This window comes from Pantherophis guttatus, chromosome 6 (assembly GCF_059756535.1).
Source record: "Pantherophis guttatus breed Tessera chromosome 6, ASM5975653v1, whole genome shotgun sequence".
Taxonomy (NCBI): Eukaryota; Metazoa; Chordata; class Lepidosauria; order Squamata; family Colubridae; genus Pantherophis; species Pantherophis guttatus.
In genome coordinates, this window is record NC_142068.1 from 73,629,904 (window position 1) to 73,647,729 (window position 17,826).

The following is a 17,826-nucleotide window of genomic DNA, read 5'->3' on the forward strand; positions in this document are numbered from 1 at the left end:
AATGTTAACTTTAACATCTTATTTTTATACATTGTTTTATTATACACCGTCCAATTTCCTTCTTTGAGGGAGATGGATAGTTCAGAAATGTGACATATAAATGAATAAATATAAATAAACAGTAAAATTCCTGGCCACCAAATTATTATTCACCTTGACTTCATACTTCTGCATAGAGTTGAAAAGCTAATTTCTCAGCTTGGATAGCTAAAGGAATAAAGTCAGGTATGACTTACCTTTTCTGTGCCAGTGGAGCCCTGTCAGATGCTTTGACTGTGAGGGCGTAGGATCGACCTACTACCAGTGTAATTCCTGGCACAATGGTGATAAGGCCTGTCTTATCATTGATTATGAAGTCTCCCTGGTCACCAGCCAAGATTTCATATCTAATCTGTCCATTTGGACCTTCATCTGCATCCATGGCTGTAAGCTGCAGTTGAAAAGAATGAACATTCTAGGTTTACTGTTGTGCCACAATGATATCAGGCCTAAACAATCAGATGTTACTAAATGATATAAAAACTGCAGCCTAGAATATAAACAAATAATATAAAGCAGTGTTTCTCAACCTTGGCCATTTGATGATGGGGAGAATTCAACCCCCAGAATTCTTCAGTCAGCCATGTTGGCTGATGAATTCTGGGAGTTGAAGTCCACCCTTCTTCAAGTAGCCAAGGTTAAGGAACACTGTTATAAGAAAAGCATTAGTTAACCCAGGAGTGTGATTACTGAGTTACAACATTTATTACCATTTTATATTACTATTTTTTTAAAAATCTGGAGGTATTTAAGGCAGCTAAATATTAAAATAAAAGATAGGTAATTAAAAAAAAGTGAAGCAGGTTGAAAAGCTTACTGTACCACATCCCATTTTTCTCTGAAGTGTGCCATTATCCTCATAAGCATTGGAATGGAACGAGTTGAAAGGATGGAGACAATTGCAAAAAATGGATATAACTGAAATAAATATACTATTCGCTGCCACCAGCAGTAATAATTGTCTCAGAGGAACAGGATCCAACTTGGGCCAGTCATTCAGAACTGAAACATCTCAGTGGTTAAATTAATATGCATCGACCTGTTCATCAAATATGTTCACACATGCCCATCTTTTCTTGTTTGAGAGGACAATGATGGGTGGGATTTTTCCCCCCATGGCTTCTGTATGTAAGTTATGCGTGAATGATTAACAGCCACAGGCATGCTGTGGTTTCTATTGAGAATAATTACTTTAAAGATGTAGCTGTAAACTCATTTACTAAGGAGTAAAACCAATTAAGCACAGTAGGACTTCCTTCAAAATAAAAACTCATCTTTTGAATGGCTGACAGCATCAGCTGCAGTCTTAAAGTACTCAACTCAACAAGGTGCCTTTTTCTTGCTAAAACTGTGAAACTATTATTTTAATCATGTAAACATTTCTTTGTCGAACTGCGCATAGTTGCTGATCTGCTAAATTAATGCTATTAATAAAGATTGAAGGCTTCTTTGAAAAGTGTTATAATAGCCTTCTCCAGTTCAGGGGATGCGGTGAAAAAGATAAATCAAAGCCTTTCACAAAAAAAATACCAGTCCTAACCATTTAATTACACGCTAGGAACCAGGCCAAGTTTTATTGTGACAACATGAAAAGGAAAACTGGTAGAATCACAAATACCTAAATTAACGAAGTTAATTAAATTTACAAATGAGCATGCTTTGAAACAGCGAAGTTATCTGAATAACATTTGGAGGGGGCAAAAATGTGTCTGAAAGGGAGCATTAAACTCTTAGAACTGTCATACTGCCCTATGATTCTGAATGTACGAATTGCAGGTGTCTTTAGTAGATAGGCACTGGTTTATATGATCCTGGACATTCCCGATTCTCTAAAAGCAGTTAAAACAAGGATTCTTTCTTCTTCTCTCTGTATATCTCATACAGGAGCGGTAATTTTGTTCCCTAAAAATAAGCAGTAGTCAAAACTTGACAGTGATGGATCTGTTCGCTTACTCCTCAAGGAAAGCCCGATTTGCTTTGTGCAAAAAGAAAGCTCTAGGAAACTTACATTGCATCCTGTCTTTAACAATACTGTGTCTTTTATAGTAATGCCACATTTCATTTGTTACTGTCATTTTTAAACAAAGGTTAGTTCAGCTGGACAGAGCTCTCATTACCAGAGATATTTTTGGCCAAAACATGGAAAAGCTAATAGGATATCTTGACTCTTGTAGTTCAATATCTGTCATGAACTAAAAAGTTCGGGCAAATTGGTCTCATTCCCAAATGCCTAACGTGATTATTTCCTGCTGATATAAATTGAAACTTGCAGTTGTTTTGCTTAGGCAGTTTTGCTTTCCAACTACCACACTTCAATAAGACCATTTCTCAGAGTCATTCGCTATTAGCATATATTTATTTTAGCTGTTTGAATCGTATTGTGAAAATTGTCATGGAACAGCGTGGCTGACACCTTTGGATTAATAAATTATTGGGGTCTGCCATCACAAAATGTACATAGCTCCTACAGATGGGTTCTTCATTTGTTTGTGGTCTCAGCCTTACACTTAATATGGAGCAAGAGATTATTTATTGATCTGCAATATTTATAAACTGCCTCAATTATTCATTCAGACTCCATTCGATGTGGGATGACTATTTTCTCTTGGCCACTACCATTAAGAATGAAGGAAAAAGTAGGGAAAGAAATTTGTATGTACACCATCCAGAGTCCCTCTGTGAGGGAGATGGGTAGTTTCTAAATTTGATAAATAAAAATAAAATAAAATAAAATAAAAATACATGAAAGAAATCTATGAGAAATCTGTGACATCAGGTCTGGATTCTGTTATATACTTAAATGGGAGAACAGAATGAATACAGTGTTAAAAGAATGAGGATGAAGACATATTTTTATGATCATAAGATTAAATATGTGACTATTTTATTAAGCACTTTTCCATTGTTATCAAGAATCAAGGCTTTCTTGGTGCCTCATAAAATTGAAGAACCTCCCAATAAATATCATGTGGAGTCTAAAACAGTCATGGAATTTTAGATAAAAACAACAACATATGAGAACTGGAGAATTTATCCAAGAGTTTTTTTATAAGGTCAAAGCACATTTCTTTAGCAAAGTTATATTTGTAAGAAGCATTATTTCGATGAAACTGTCCATTGTGCAATTAGGACTGAGCATTTGTGTCCACATGGTGTTAAAATGCAGTCTTCCCTGAAAAGTACAGCCAGTCTTTACTCACTTGAGAAGACCACAAGACTGAAGATAATATAAATATTATCTTCAATGTCAGTCAAGCAATGTCGGCTGGCGGCCCCCAGGGGGAGAGCCTTCTCTGTGGGGACACCTGCCCTCTGGAATGAGCTTCCTCCCAGAATACGACTGATCCCGGATCTCTGCACTTTCTGTAAGGCCCTGAAGACGTTTTTATTTCAGCAAGCCGGCCTAGCCTAATTAGGTTTTTATGGGTTAGTTTTTAATTGTATAGCTTTGGGGTTTTAAATTGGGGGCCGATTGATTTAATTTATTTTAGCTATCTTAACTTTTATATTGTATGTATTTTAATTGTGGCTGTTCACCGCCCTGAGTCCCTAGGGGGAGAAGGGTGGTATATAAATTCAAATATAAATAAGTGAAATAAATAAAATAAAAATACAACCAGAAATTGTAAAACTCAATTTTGTGCATTCTGTTTGTCACTAATTTTTTATATACCAATTAGACTTTGAAAACTCAAAGGTGTTTTTTTCAAGAGGCAACTGCACTTTCTTGTTTGTTTTTTTGAAGATGTTTCGCTTCTCATCCAAGATAAGCTTCAGCTCTGACTGGATGGTGGGGAATGGAAAGATTTATACTCCTTGCGGACAGCTGGTCATTTGAATTCTTTTAGAGAGTCATTGAGGCCACTTGGAGGTTTATCTGTGTCCTCAGGATCACCTGACTAGTGCAAATGGGTGTGGAGCCTTCTTGGAATTGCTAAAAGGACTGTGTTGTAGATGATGTCATACCGTCCACCTCTGTTGAGAGAGGCCTCTTCAATTTTGACATAGATGGCCTCTTTGATTCCTCTTTCAAACTAGCGGTCCTCTCTGTCCAAAATGTAGACAGCAGTTCCAGCTGTCTGCAAGGAATATAAATCCTTCAATTCCTCACCATCCAGTCAGAGCTGAAGAAGATTCTTGGATGAGAAGTGAAATGTCTTCAAAGAAAAACAAGAAAGTCCAGTTGCCTCTTGAAAAAGCACCTTTGGGACAACCATGACCTGGATGACTGAAAATCTCCATAGACAATATGAAATTTATGATATTATGATGATGTCGTATCCCTTCCCCTCTGTTGAAAGAAGGCTATTCAATAGATGACCTCTTTCAAACCAGCGGTTCTCTCTGTCCAAAATGTGGACAGCAGTTCCAGCTGTCTGCAAAGAATATAAATCCTTCCATTCTCCACCATCCAGTCAGAGCTGAAGAAGCTTCTTGGATAAGTCTTCAAAGAAAAACAAGAAAGTCCAGTTGCCTCTTGAAAAAAAACACCTTTGAGACAACCATGACCTGAATGACTAAGAATCTCCATTGACATTTAGACTTTGAAAACTTTGTGTCAGATCATTTTTTTTAAAAAATGAAGAGAACACTATGCATATTTTACGGCTGTCTGAAGTATGTGAAGACTGTGTGAAATCCAGGCCATTGCTATGAAGCAATATGTGTATTCTGAAAACACTTGGATATACATTATTTGTGACAGCTGACAACCTTTGTCAAAATCTTGGGAGAAATCCCAAGTGTTTTTTTTTATATATTCATTTGATTTATATCTCACATTTCTACTGTAGCAATTATTCAAGATAGCTCAAACAATGTGACATCGTGTTAGACTAGGTCTAGCTAACTTTCAAGCTGAAACAAAACGACAAGAACAAAAACAACAAAACCAAACTCAATAATCTAATTTCTTCTGAATCAAATGTTCTAAAACATATGAGGCTAGGATGCAATGCAGTTGTGACCCGCTTAATATCAATAAAATTAACCCCGTTATCCATTTTGGCATCTAGGACTTTGATTTTAATTTCCATTTATTATCTTCTGCAGATTCTTCCATCCTAGAACATGCATTTCATTTAATTTTCAATTGTCTACATTTCATGAATGTAGACAGCTACAAAAATACAGACTGTTAAGGAAGAAAAATAACACATGGACACATACAGAGAAAATTCAGGTGATTATTTAATACAGTGGTATCCTGGTACTCAATGGCTTTGAAACTCATTGAATTTGGTACTCAACACATTTTGACATGAAAATTTTGTTCCGGTTCTCATAATTTATTTCATGCTCAACACATAAGCTAGAACTTGTTGGTATTGGCTGCCTTGTTACTCACTACATTACTACTCATAATTTGTTTGGTACTAATTGTTTTTGGTACTCATTGCACTTCCCGGAACCAATTAACAATGAGTACTGAGGTACTAATGTAGTGCAGTTATATACCAATCTTCTCAAACTTAATCTCTATTTTCCATTGGCAGGGTTAGAAAATTCCTTTATAATAGAAGGAACCATGACCCAGATTTAAAATATTTTTCTTTCTAATTAGGACCTATGCTCATTTTACTGAAAAAGAGAAATGTAGGCAAAGAAGAGATTAGTTGGAAAGGCCAGACATGTACCAAGAAATAGCAGGCAAAATAATAGATCAGGAATAAAATACAGAAGTTGTGGATAGACCATAGCATTTATTTTTATTGTTTATTTTCAAAACCATGAAATTATTTCAACTTCTATTCCTATAGAAGCTGTACTGTACAAGAGACGCTAAAGAAAAAATAATTCCCATAACCAGAAGACTTAAGGGAAAAAACCCCTAAAAGGAAAAACTATTTAATGAACTATAAAATTCATTATTAGAGTTCTGAAAATTATGGTTAATATATCATTGAGAAAGGCAGAGACCTAGAGTTCAATTGGCTGTAGCCAGTCAATTAATGAAGAAATCAAACCCGTATAATAGATCCTTTCATGGTCATTCTTTCATTCAGAGAAATAAGTAGCTAACAGTTTTCATCAGTCTCGAAATCCAAATATGTTCTATTTTAATTACACAAAGAAAGGATTTTAAGGGCAGTCAGGTCTGAATTAGGGAAAAGCAATAACTATCTAGAGAATCAGCCTTGAAAGTGCTTGGATTATCTCTTTAAATCTACTTAAGAATCAACATAAATAGTACAAACACTATGAATAGCTGGCAATGCTGGGATGACTCATGCGTTTATTATTAAATGATCTGAAAATTTATCATGGTCAGTCAGCCAATAACGATTATAAACTTTTTAAATATAGAAGGTATTGGTGAATGTAGGGAGGTTATCAGGAGAAAACTATTTGGTCAAGTGTCAGTCCTGAGACATGTAGATTTAAAAAGGACATATGTCCCATAATCCTTTGATGTCTCTTTTTCTATTTATCAGAAAAATCTTTGAAATGACAAAACCTGGTTGAAATAATTTTGTATTTGTATTTGTTTTTATTTTTCCCCTCTAGGTACCTTTTAGCTGCATATTGTTGCCCTCAAAACAAACCAGTGATTTTCTGTAACTCAGAGAACAGCTTTTCAGTATGAAAAATTGATTCAGTCAATTGATTCATTGAACATCAATTCAATCTAGAGGGGTAAATTTAAATACTACATTAAAGTTTTGGATTATGGTAGTTCATCAAGACAGCTATACATTACTATTTCTCTCTCTCTTTTTTTTTTTTACAGATTTTTTCTCATTCAAGGCAAATATAAATTGGTAACATCTTTATCTTAATGCCCTCAGTTTTTAGTAACTTGGGTTTTGTTAACAGCATTTCAAAATATGACACCAAACTTGCTCTCTTATATAGGCATCCTCCTATTTTCTCTTGTATGTGATACTTGAAGTTGTTTCATAATTGGAAGAATCTTTCTTTCTCTATTAAAAATACTAAAAGAAAATAAATCAGAATAGTGTTTTCCTACAAAAAAAATCTTAAAACATAAAATATTAAGGTAGAAGTCATTCAAAAATAGATGTGCAAGATTTAATTTTCAACCAATCTATAATCTAGTTATGTCTCAGCTTCTACCTTCCTTTATTATAAAACTTATTAACACTATATCTTGAATAGATATAATTTTAATATATTAATATAATTATAATTAATGTAATTTTCTTGAGTGTTATAACTTATTAATACTGTACCCTGGAAGTGTCAAGACACTGCATGATCTTCCTAGCTGGAGAGACATAGGAAACAGTTAGTATGCAAAGCAGTCTTTCCAACTAGTCAGCTTAGTTGCACAAAAATAGAATTCCGCATGCTCAGGGTCAAAATAGGCTCTGGTTATCCCTGTGGAATTTTAAGCAAAATGTGCCAAAACTTACCAATATTATATTCTTACCACCAGCAAGAATGCTTCCTATGGCATGGATGCAACTAAGGACAGTCAATTTATTACTTTTGTAGCTTAATATTAGGAACCTTGGTGGTACAGCGGACTAAAGTGCTGTTAAGTAGCACTTTGCTGCCAGCTGCCTGCAATTACTACAAGTTCAAATCTCACCAGGCTCAAGGTTGTCTCAGCCTTCCATCCTTCCGAGGTAGGTAAAATGAAGACCCGGATTGTGGGGGCAATAAGCTGACTTTGTATAAAAAAGAACACCGCTTATGGGGGGTAGGGCGAAAGCAGTGGTGGGATTCAGCCAGTTCGCTGAGAACCGGTTGTTAACTTTCTGAGCAGTTTGATGAACTGGTTGTTGGAAGAAATCATGAGGGCAGAGAACCGGTTGTTAAATTACTTGAATCCCACCACTGGCCGAAAGCCCTATTAAACAGGTATATACAAAAGTATGAAGCAGGTATATACAAAAGTATGCTTAACGCATTGTAAGCCGGCCTGATCTCCGGAGAAGGGTGGCATATAAATCGAATCAATCAATCAATCAATCAATCAATCAATCAATATAACGATTGACCAAGCTGTGATGGCATTAGATATCAAAGTAATAGGAAACATTGAAAGTAGAAATTTAAAAGAATTATATAATTATATACTAATTATATCATACACACACTCCCCCAAGGAAACATAGTTATAGATAAATGTATAAGGAATGACATTAGAGAAACATTAATTGGGGATAGCTGCCATTTTCACCAATTCTCAAGAATGCTACTAGGAAGAAACCAACGGTTCCTGGTTCTTTGGAACCAATCCTATTTATTTGACTTTCTTAAATGAACTGGAAAAAAAAGGGATTCTGAAGTAAAGGTACTACAGTTACTTAGAATTCAATACTCTTGCCTTTTACCCTTTTAATAAATTTTGTTAAGGAAGATTCGGAAATAATCTTGTTTTAGTTGCATTCAACTAGCAAAGCCTTTTAGACAGGGTAAATGCAGTGAATAGATGCAAGTTATATAAAAAAGACAAAGCACAGAGGAAATAGATGAATTAGTGGAGATTGATAGAATGTTTGGGGAAGAGATGAAAATGAATGGATATATTTTAAGACTAAATGCTGGTAGAAAAAAGTAGACAATAATTGGTCTTTTCAAAGGAAAGAGTGAAAGAAATGATTATTTTAAAAAAAAATTAAGGGGGAAAGAGTGAATAGTTTGAGAGGAAACATTAAGTTTAATGGTTGGATATAGTTGACAAATTCAACAAAATGAGGTAATTTGAAGAAGAAAAATTGGTATATGAATCTAGGGAAGCAATGGTGATTTAAAAAGATATTTAGAGGTATTATGAATGATATTGGTGTAATCTAAATCTACTTTTCTTTTTCTTTTCCTAGTTTTCATTTCTTTTGCTGTTTCTTATTTTTTCCTTCTTGTATAACCTTGTTTAACATTCAGACCTATACAGGGAATGTGGCAATTATTTTGATAATATTACAATTGTGATTTGAAACAGCCGATATTCTAGACCAAATGAAATTTCTCTGTAAATTATTATTCCTTTCAGCAACAGCAAGAAACACACACCTTTTCTCACATTGCTTCCTAGGCTTGCCCTAGCAATTACATAGCAGCCTTTATTCTTCATCCACAGATAATATTATATTTCTTTTCCATTCAAGGCCAAAAAGTAACCTTTTTAATATATTTTTTATATTGGTCAGTTACCTAAATAACCCTAATAATGTTTGCAATGGAATATTTTTTTCAACTTGTTGGAGAAGCTTAACAGCGAAGGAGCAATTAGTTTGTCTGTCATTAAACATGAGTCTATTTGATTAGCAATCATGTCCTATTTTAAGTGTATCTATAGGGGTACAGCTTTTTAGAAGATTTTAGCAAGTAGCTAAGAACAGTTTAATTCCTCCTACGCAAACTTATTTTCATTTTTAAAATTATGTTTTATTAAAGTACTTTTGCAGAACAGAACATGTAAAGAAAAAAAGAAAAGTTGTGGGAAAAGAACAAAGAAATAAAAAAAGGAGAAAAATAGGGGGGGAAATAAAAAAAATGAGAAAAGACAGACTATAAAGAAATGATTTCCGATCTTTATAGCAATAATAAATGCATTTAAATTTTATGCTCTCTTTCTAAGATTATATCATAACTCCCTTTGTTCCATTACACAAATTTATTTTCAAATGACTTATTATTTTTAGGAAAAAATTGGCTGAAAATGCAGACAAAAGAAACTGTTTTATTACCTTGATAACGCTTTCTCCAGGCCTCATGTCTGTATAGATCTTCACATTATATGATATGTTTGAGAAGGTTGGAGAATTATCATTTGCATCAAGCACAAAAATATTGATTGTGACTGGAAAACTTTCTTGTACCCCATCAGAAGCTGTAATCTTCAGAATAAACAGACGTAAAGAAATAGTTGTGATATAATGTATATAAAAAGTTCTGCTGCTTGTTATTACTAATTACTAACTCACTAGTTTGAACACTTAAGAAACCAATTCCTTTGAAGCAACCTCTAAGCATGTATTTCAAATGCATAAAATACATTTCACACATAACTGCATCTAAAAAAAAAATCATTGGCATTTAACAAAGTTATTTGAAATTAAAATTATTATTTTATGATATTCTTTATAGATCCCATTATGGATCGTATATGTTTAATTCCCATTTCAAATGACTCATTTTAGATCTGATTGATTTTAATAGCATTAAGTTTGTTCTCATTTAGTCTGGAATTAAACTATATTTTTGGTTCATATTCAACTGAATTTACAAACAAAGTTATTTATCTATATCTATAGGGATCCATGGGTAGTTTTAGATTAGCACAATTTTTCCTGTCTAATGTGTAAAAATGTGTCTCTGCAGAAAAATAATTCTAACAAATTTCAAATGATTAATTATCATGTAGATAAAGTATTCTAAGGTGAGGATCAACATTTTGTTACTTTTTTATCCAAGGAAAATACTTTCATTATATTTTTCTTCTTCCAAAGATTGCAGTAACATAGATTTGTATATACTTTTTATTACTGTCATTACCCTGCAAATTAAATAGTTTTCTTTCTAAAAAAAAATAAAACAAAGAGCATAGCACGCTACAACATTATCAACATTATTATACAACATTATTAAAACACAAACATTATCTGGAAATACAATAAGATACCTAGTCTAGAATGTTTTCAAGACATTGATAAAAGGCACATAACTATTTATTTGTTTGCTTTTGTATCCAACCTTTATAACCAAATAACTCGAGGATTCAAACATATCCACCTACCTTCTCCTACAACCAAAACACTATGAGGTGGGTTAGACTGAGAGTGATTGGCTTAAAAGTGATCTAGCTGATATTCATGTCTAAGGCAGGACTCACAATCTCCTGCTTTCTTGCTTTCTAGATCAAACTGGCAGGAAATTAACCTATGTAAGATGTTTTAATAACGATTAGCAATTCTTTTCAACAAACATGGACAATTTAAAATAAAATACTGCAAATTAAAGTAAAAATACTTTAAACATAAAGTAGTTATCAGGAATGTTAATTTCAATGAGTTGGATGGATCAAGGGAATTTGAAGAAGCCAAATAGTTTCATGTCTTGTTTATAAATGTTGCAATTCCTGTGGTCATGCAATTACCATTTGGGCATGTTGCAACTGAAGTATATGTGATTGCTATTTGTGTACTACCCAATTAGCTTGTGACAAGAAGAATTAATGGAGAATGCAGGAAAAAAAAACATGTAAGTCGCGATTATGCAATGTTTTTCTTAACAACTGCAGAGAAAATGACCAAGAGGGAAGTGATGCCATAAATCCATTCTGGTGACATGATTTGCAGATCCCAATTGTGGTCTCTAAGTGAGGACTACCTTTACTGGTGAGTTGTTGCATCTTATTCAAGAGGCATTTAGAAAAACTGAGTGCAGTTGAGTGAACTTTCTCTTTGCCCTTAATCCTAGTCGCCAACCATTTTTAATCAAAAAGTTTTGCTTCCTGCAAAATATTTGGTGATTATGATAGATCCCTTCAAATGGAACACGAATATAATTTCAGAATGATTGTATCATATAGGAATCTTGAAAAATATGAAATTAACTTCTAATGACTATAATGTACTTAACAGCATAAAGTTCTGACACACTGCACAAGTTCAACAGGGTTAAAAGTGATTTTCACTTGCATTCAGGGTTGAATGCATCTCACTGCAGTGTCCAACAATAGCCAGCCAGCACTGATGGATTCCAGTTACCCTGATACTATTTTTCCATTGTGGCAACGTCCACCATTTATCATTGACTGTAGCTAAATTATTGGGAAGGAAAGTCCAAGTATGAATGCAGAAAATGAATCTTCAATGACATGTTGCACTTCATGGTCTTGTATGCTGTAACAAGTTTGTCAACCAGCTGAATGTAGTTTGGTGTTCTGTTGTTGCCAAGAAAAATTTCAAGAACATCCTTGAATGCTTTCCAGGTGATTTTCTCTGGCTCCACTAACAGATCTTCGAACCACTTGTCATTGATGATGTATCTATTCTGTGGACCAACAAAAATGCTTTCCTTAATCTTGGCATGAGTTATTCTTGGAAACAGCAATCTCAAATAATGAAAGTCTTCATTTTCCTTTTTCACCACTTTCACAAAAAAATAAAAAATCATCATTCTGAATTTTATGTGAAGTGGAGCCAAAAAATATTTTTGTCGGATCAACAAGTGGTTTATGTGCCATATTTTTCTGACCTGGAACCAAATTCTTTCAGAGTGGCTACTCCTGTTTTAATCTATTCTGAGTCTCTTGCATGGGTGAACTATTTACACATGTAACACCATTACTTAGTATAACTGAGCTGCATTCCAAGCAGCAGAGCCATTACTTTTAGATCTCCATGATATTCCAAGTTGTATTTGGTGTACTGAATGTGCTTCAACAACATCTCCATGTTTTTGTATATTTCTTTCATGTTCACAACATAGCCAACACTGTCACTGTGTAAAAACAGAAGACTTCTATAAAACGGTATGTGCTTATTTTCGTGATTTGCAGTCAAAAATCTATAAGATACACCCAGTAGCCACACTCTGAAGTGTTCCAGTATTTCTTACAACTTTTCAAGAAATGCTAGGTTTTAGAGGAATACAGTTTGAAAAACCTTGGTCTGAAGTATGAGGGCTGCATTCAGTAAATGACCAGAAAATTCCTGGAGAAAAGCCATGTATCACTTGTGCAAGGGCAACATTTAATCAATTGCCATGAGCTAAGATTAGAAATGATGGTTTAAATGAAAGGTAGATAGATTTCACTGCAGAGTTTCAAGTAGAATTTGGACAGCTATCTGTTGGCAATCCTGTGGTCCTATTTTTTGTTTGTTTTTAGTTTTGTTCTGATATTATTCAAGCCTAAACTTAACTCTAATCTACCTTTCCAACTGTATGGCTGAATGTAAACACTTTACCAGATCAACTAGAGACCCATCAGCTAAATTTATATAACTACATAGTTTTGTAAGTTTTAACTTTACTTAGAGTGTTGCTATTTAATATGTGGTGCAAGGCCTGATCATTTTATTGTTTTATGTTGCATAGCTTGTTCAATTCTATGACATTCTAACAGTTTTCTTAAGATCTTTGCCAAATTAAATTTCAATTGTTTAGCTTTTGCAATAGTTGAAAAGATTACCAGTGCCATTCTAACAAAACTCTTAAAATCCCCATTGCTTACCGAAAATGTGTATAGCTGCTGAAATTCTCTGTCAACTGGCTGAAGTAAGGTGAGATAGCGGGCTATTCCAGTCTGAGTCACAGTGAAAAATGTATTGTAGTCATTTAGGAACAGGTGGAGCAGTGGGTCCTTTGTCTTCAAAGTAAAACAAGATGATGATTACATTCTCAAAGGGATAATAAATAACTATAACTATATATATACATACATACATACATACATACATACATACATACATACATACATACATATATATATATATATATATATATATATATATATATATATTGTAATCAACATAAATTGCTGGAATAGCAATTTCTCTCTTGAATTGGAGGGAGATATTGGAAAATAAAATCCTATTCCCAGTTCACTGCTTTTAACCAAAATATGAGAGACAAACCTTTATTATTTTCTTCAGTAACTAACACTGATCATAACAGGTTTAGTACAATTTGGTAATTAACAATTATTTCTAGAACAAACCTAAAAAGCAAGGGGAGGTTGAAAACCTTTGCCATCTGCTATATGAACAGAAACATTAGACTATAGTAAAATACCTGCTTGATTTATTGACAATATATTCACTACAAAAGCCAATTGTGAACAACCTGAATTTTAATGCAACAATGAAAAGAAGGATAATTTCTGATTCAAAATGACCAGCTTTTATTGAAGGTCTTGAGAAAATTGCCAGCAATGCAGTTGGAAAGCACAGTAGCTTTGAAATTTTGGCAATTGGTTTGGAGTTGGATTTTGCAATAAATAACAAAAAGATTGTGATGTTAATTTGTATGGCTATGAATGATCTTTTTTAAAAAAACCCAAAAAGGGACCATATCATCTGGAGATACAAAGTACAAGAATGACAGTGATGGATCCCTCCAGTTTAATTCATATGATTTTCTTGTATATGAACAATCGCTACGGAATTGTTAAAAATATTGAAAAAACAATCAACCTGACAAATTGCCTTCAGTGTAGCATAGCTTGACAATCCATACTTTAACATTATAATCAAAGATGATGAGACACAAAAGAATTAAAAATAAGCAAGTCAAACACCCTGCAGAAATAGTATATTTTTTTCTCTTCATTCCTGAATTTCATTCTTGACCTGATTTGTTCCAATTCTGTGCAGAATAGTTAACTCTACACCTCTGAATAAGTAACACAACCCTGTGCACCACAGAAATAGCAAGGGACAGTACTCCTGAGGTTAAATAGTATTTTCCCAGATAAAGGATACTAACAGAAAACCATTGGGCTTCAAGGCAGTACAGAGAAATAAAGGACTGATTTAATACCATAAATTTTCAGACCAAGAGGCACAATATTGAGACTTCCTCTTTTCCAAAAATATTGCAATGATTTTTTTCTCTCTCTTCATGTAATCATATTTAATAATGGAATATTTTTACAATATTATTGTGAAGATGTTTAGCATGTCAGCTCATCTATTGATTAACTTGAAAGTTGAGGTTTTTGAATGATCTGAAAAGAAATAATCCTTGATTTATACACATTTAGCATTTAGCAAGCATTTGAAGTTACAATGGCACTGCAAAGAGTGACTTGTAAACAGTCCTCATACTTAGAATCATCGCAGCTTCCCATATGGTCACATGATCGAAATTGAGGTGGTGTGGCAAATGACATGTATTTACAATGGTTGCAGCATCCTAGATCATAAAAGTGATTGTCATTTGTGACCTACCCAACAAGCAAAGCCAATAGAGTTGGATTCATGTAATGACTGCATGATTTATTAAACAACTCCAGTGATTTGCTTTGCAGAAAAGGTAGCAAAATTGGGTGCAACTCACTTAACAACCACCTTGCAACAGAAATTGTGGTCCCAATTGTGGGTCATAAGTCAAGGACTACCTGTAATAGTGATTGCTATTAAATCTGAGTTGTAAAACCTTTCACTATCACTATAAAGGCAGAATATATACACACACACATATATATATACATACAGGTGAAACTCGAAAAATTAGAATATTATGCAAACATTCATTTATTTCAGTAATGCAACTTAAAAGGTGAAACTAATATATGAGATAGACTCATTACATGCAAAGCAAGATAGTTCAAGCCTTGATTTGTCATAATTTTGATGATTGTGGCTTACAGCTCATGAAAACCCCAAATTCACAATCTCAGAAAATTAGAATATTATATGAAATCAATAAAACAAGGATTGTACATAGAACAATATTGGACCTCTGAAAAGTATAAGCATGCATATGTACTCAGTACTTGGTTTGGGTCCCTTTTGCATCAATTACTGCCTCAATGCGGCGTGACATGGATGCTATCAGCCTGTGGCACTGCTGAGGTGTTATGGAAGATCAGGATGCTTCAATAGCGGCCTTCAGCTCTTCTGCATTGTTCGGTCTCATGTCTCTCATCTTTCTCTTGGCAATGCCCCATAGATTCTCTATGGGGTTCAGGTCAGGCGAGTTTGCTGGCCAATCAAGCACAGTAATCCCATGGTCGTTGAACCAGGTTTTGGTACTTTTGGCAATGTGGACAGGTGCCAAGTCCTGCTGGAAAATGAAGTCAGCATCCCCATAAAGCTCGTCTGCGGAAGGAAGCATGAAGTGCTCCAAAATCTCCTGGTAGACGGCTGCGTTGACCCTGGACTTAATGAAGCACAGTGGACCAACACCAGCAGATGACATGGCTCCCCAAATCAACACAGACTGTGGAAACTTCACACTGGACTTCAAGCATCTTGCAGTGTGTGCCTCTCCATTCTTCCTCCAGACTCTGGGTCCTTGGTTTCCAAATGAGATGCAAAAGTTGCTCTCACCAGAAAAGAGGACTTTGGACCACTGAGCAACAGACCAGTTCTTTTTTTCTTTAGCCCAGGTAAGATGCTTCTGACGTTGTTTGTTGTTCAGGAGCGGCTTGACGAAGAATACAACATTTGAAGCCCATGTCCAGGATCCGTCTGTGTGTGGTGGCTCTTGATGCACTGACTCCAGCCTCAGTCCACTCCTTGTGAAAGTCCCCAACATTTTTGAATGGCCTTTTCCTGACAATCCTCTCCAGGCTGCGGTAATCCCTGCTGCTTGTGCACCTTCTTCTTCCACACTTTTCCCCTCCGCATAACTTTCTATTAATGTGCTTTGATACATCACTTTGGGTATATCTTTGGTTAATCGGGTTTTCTCCCGCGTAAAATTGGAAGTGTCTTGGTGACGTTTCGACAAAGTCTCATTCGTCATCTTCAGGCCGGTGTTTTCGGCTTCGTAGCACGAAGCCAAATATATATATATAGCGAATATATATATATATTGCTTTCTTTGTTGCACAGTAGTAATCTGTGTTTTTACAGTGCAGGATTGGTAGCCCTAGTAATACAGACATACAGTATACTTCAGCAGTATAACCACACCACTGCAATCATATGGAAAGAACCAGCAATCAGGGAAAGAACTACATTCTTGATATATTGAGGATTTTTTCCCCCCATTGGCTCTCTTTTAAACATTAATCTTGAGATCAAGCAGTATTGCAGAAAAGACTGCTATATAAAGCATCTCTTCACATAAAGTAGAAGAGATGCTCGAAAGAGTACAGTATTACAAAACAGCCTAATAAAAATATAGCTTAAGTTGAAAAAAAGGTGTGGTGATTCCTGCATTTTGGCGAAATATATGTTTGTCTAAAACTTAGAAACACAGACACAAAGAACAATCAAGAAAAATATTCACTCATGTTTCTACCATTAGTTATAGGGGTAGGTTTTACTGCATTAAGTGGTTCTTGCTCATAAGCATATTAAGTACTGTATACTTAAAGAAAAAATACATTTCTTTAAATTAGTTTTGTTAATTCTATTCTGGTTTTAATTTCTAATTTTAATTTTTAATTTCTGCTTAATTTTTCTTGATAGATGGACAACTATAGAAATTTGTTTAAGACCGTGTTTCCCTGAAAATAAGACCCTGTCTTATATTTTTTGAACCCCAAAATCAGCGTTTGGCCTTATTTTCGGGGAGGTATAATTATTTTGGAGTGCATGGAGCAAGATGGGACTCCTCTTGCTCTCTTACCTGATTTCCAGCTCTATGTTTAAATATTTTTGGCTTATTTTAGATGGGGAGGCTTATTTTAGCGCATGTGCTCAAAAGCCCGATTGGGCTTATTATCAGGGGATGTCTTATTTTCAGGGAAACAGGGTTAAGTAAAATAATAAATAAGAATTAACATGACAAGCTGTAATCAGTTAGTTTGTATTTGTTGTATAGGAAAATGAAAGCTTTCACTTTTCATTTTTGAAAGTAGAGAATAAATTATTGTTTTGAACTTTGAAGACAATAGTAGAAAGGTAGCAAATGAGTAGAGTATCAAATCTAGTTTTAGCTTTGAAACCAAATGATGAAATTTGCTTTAACAATGAGTAGTTTTCAAAGAAAGCACAAAGAATTGTGATAGTTTCAAACACTATTGTATAAAATAGCTTTTGTGTAAAAGAAAATTAATTTAAAAAAAAGCTTCTTTAGGTAAAAGGTAAAAGTAACACAGCAAAAAGAAGGCACACTTAAAATACCTACAGGAATGGCACCTGATGGAATCTAAAAAGCAAAAATAAACAAATAAATAGAATAAGCAGAAGCACT

The 17,826-nt window shown here is 34.3% G+C and overlaps 1 protein-coding gene across 8 annotated transcripts in view; it reads right to left on the minus strand.

The window, feature by feature from the left end:
* Window positions 1-17,826, minus strand: part of PCDH15 (protocadherin related 15) — a 716,117-nt gene that overhangs the window by 208,219 nt on the left and 490,072 nt on the right. For all 8 annotated transcript variants that reach the window (XM_087871772.1, XM_060682279.2, XM_060682278.2 and 5 more), the window contains 3 exons: window positions 13,190-13,324; window positions 9,699-9,848; window positions 237-430 (listed from right to left, as the gene is read on the minus strand). In XM_087871772.1, the coding sequence (XP_087727898.1) occupies window positions 237-430; window positions 9,699-9,848; window positions 13,190-13,324 (479 nt within the window). The remainder of the gene's footprint in view (window positions 1-236; window positions 431-9,698; window positions 9,849-13,189; window positions 13,325-17,826) is intronic.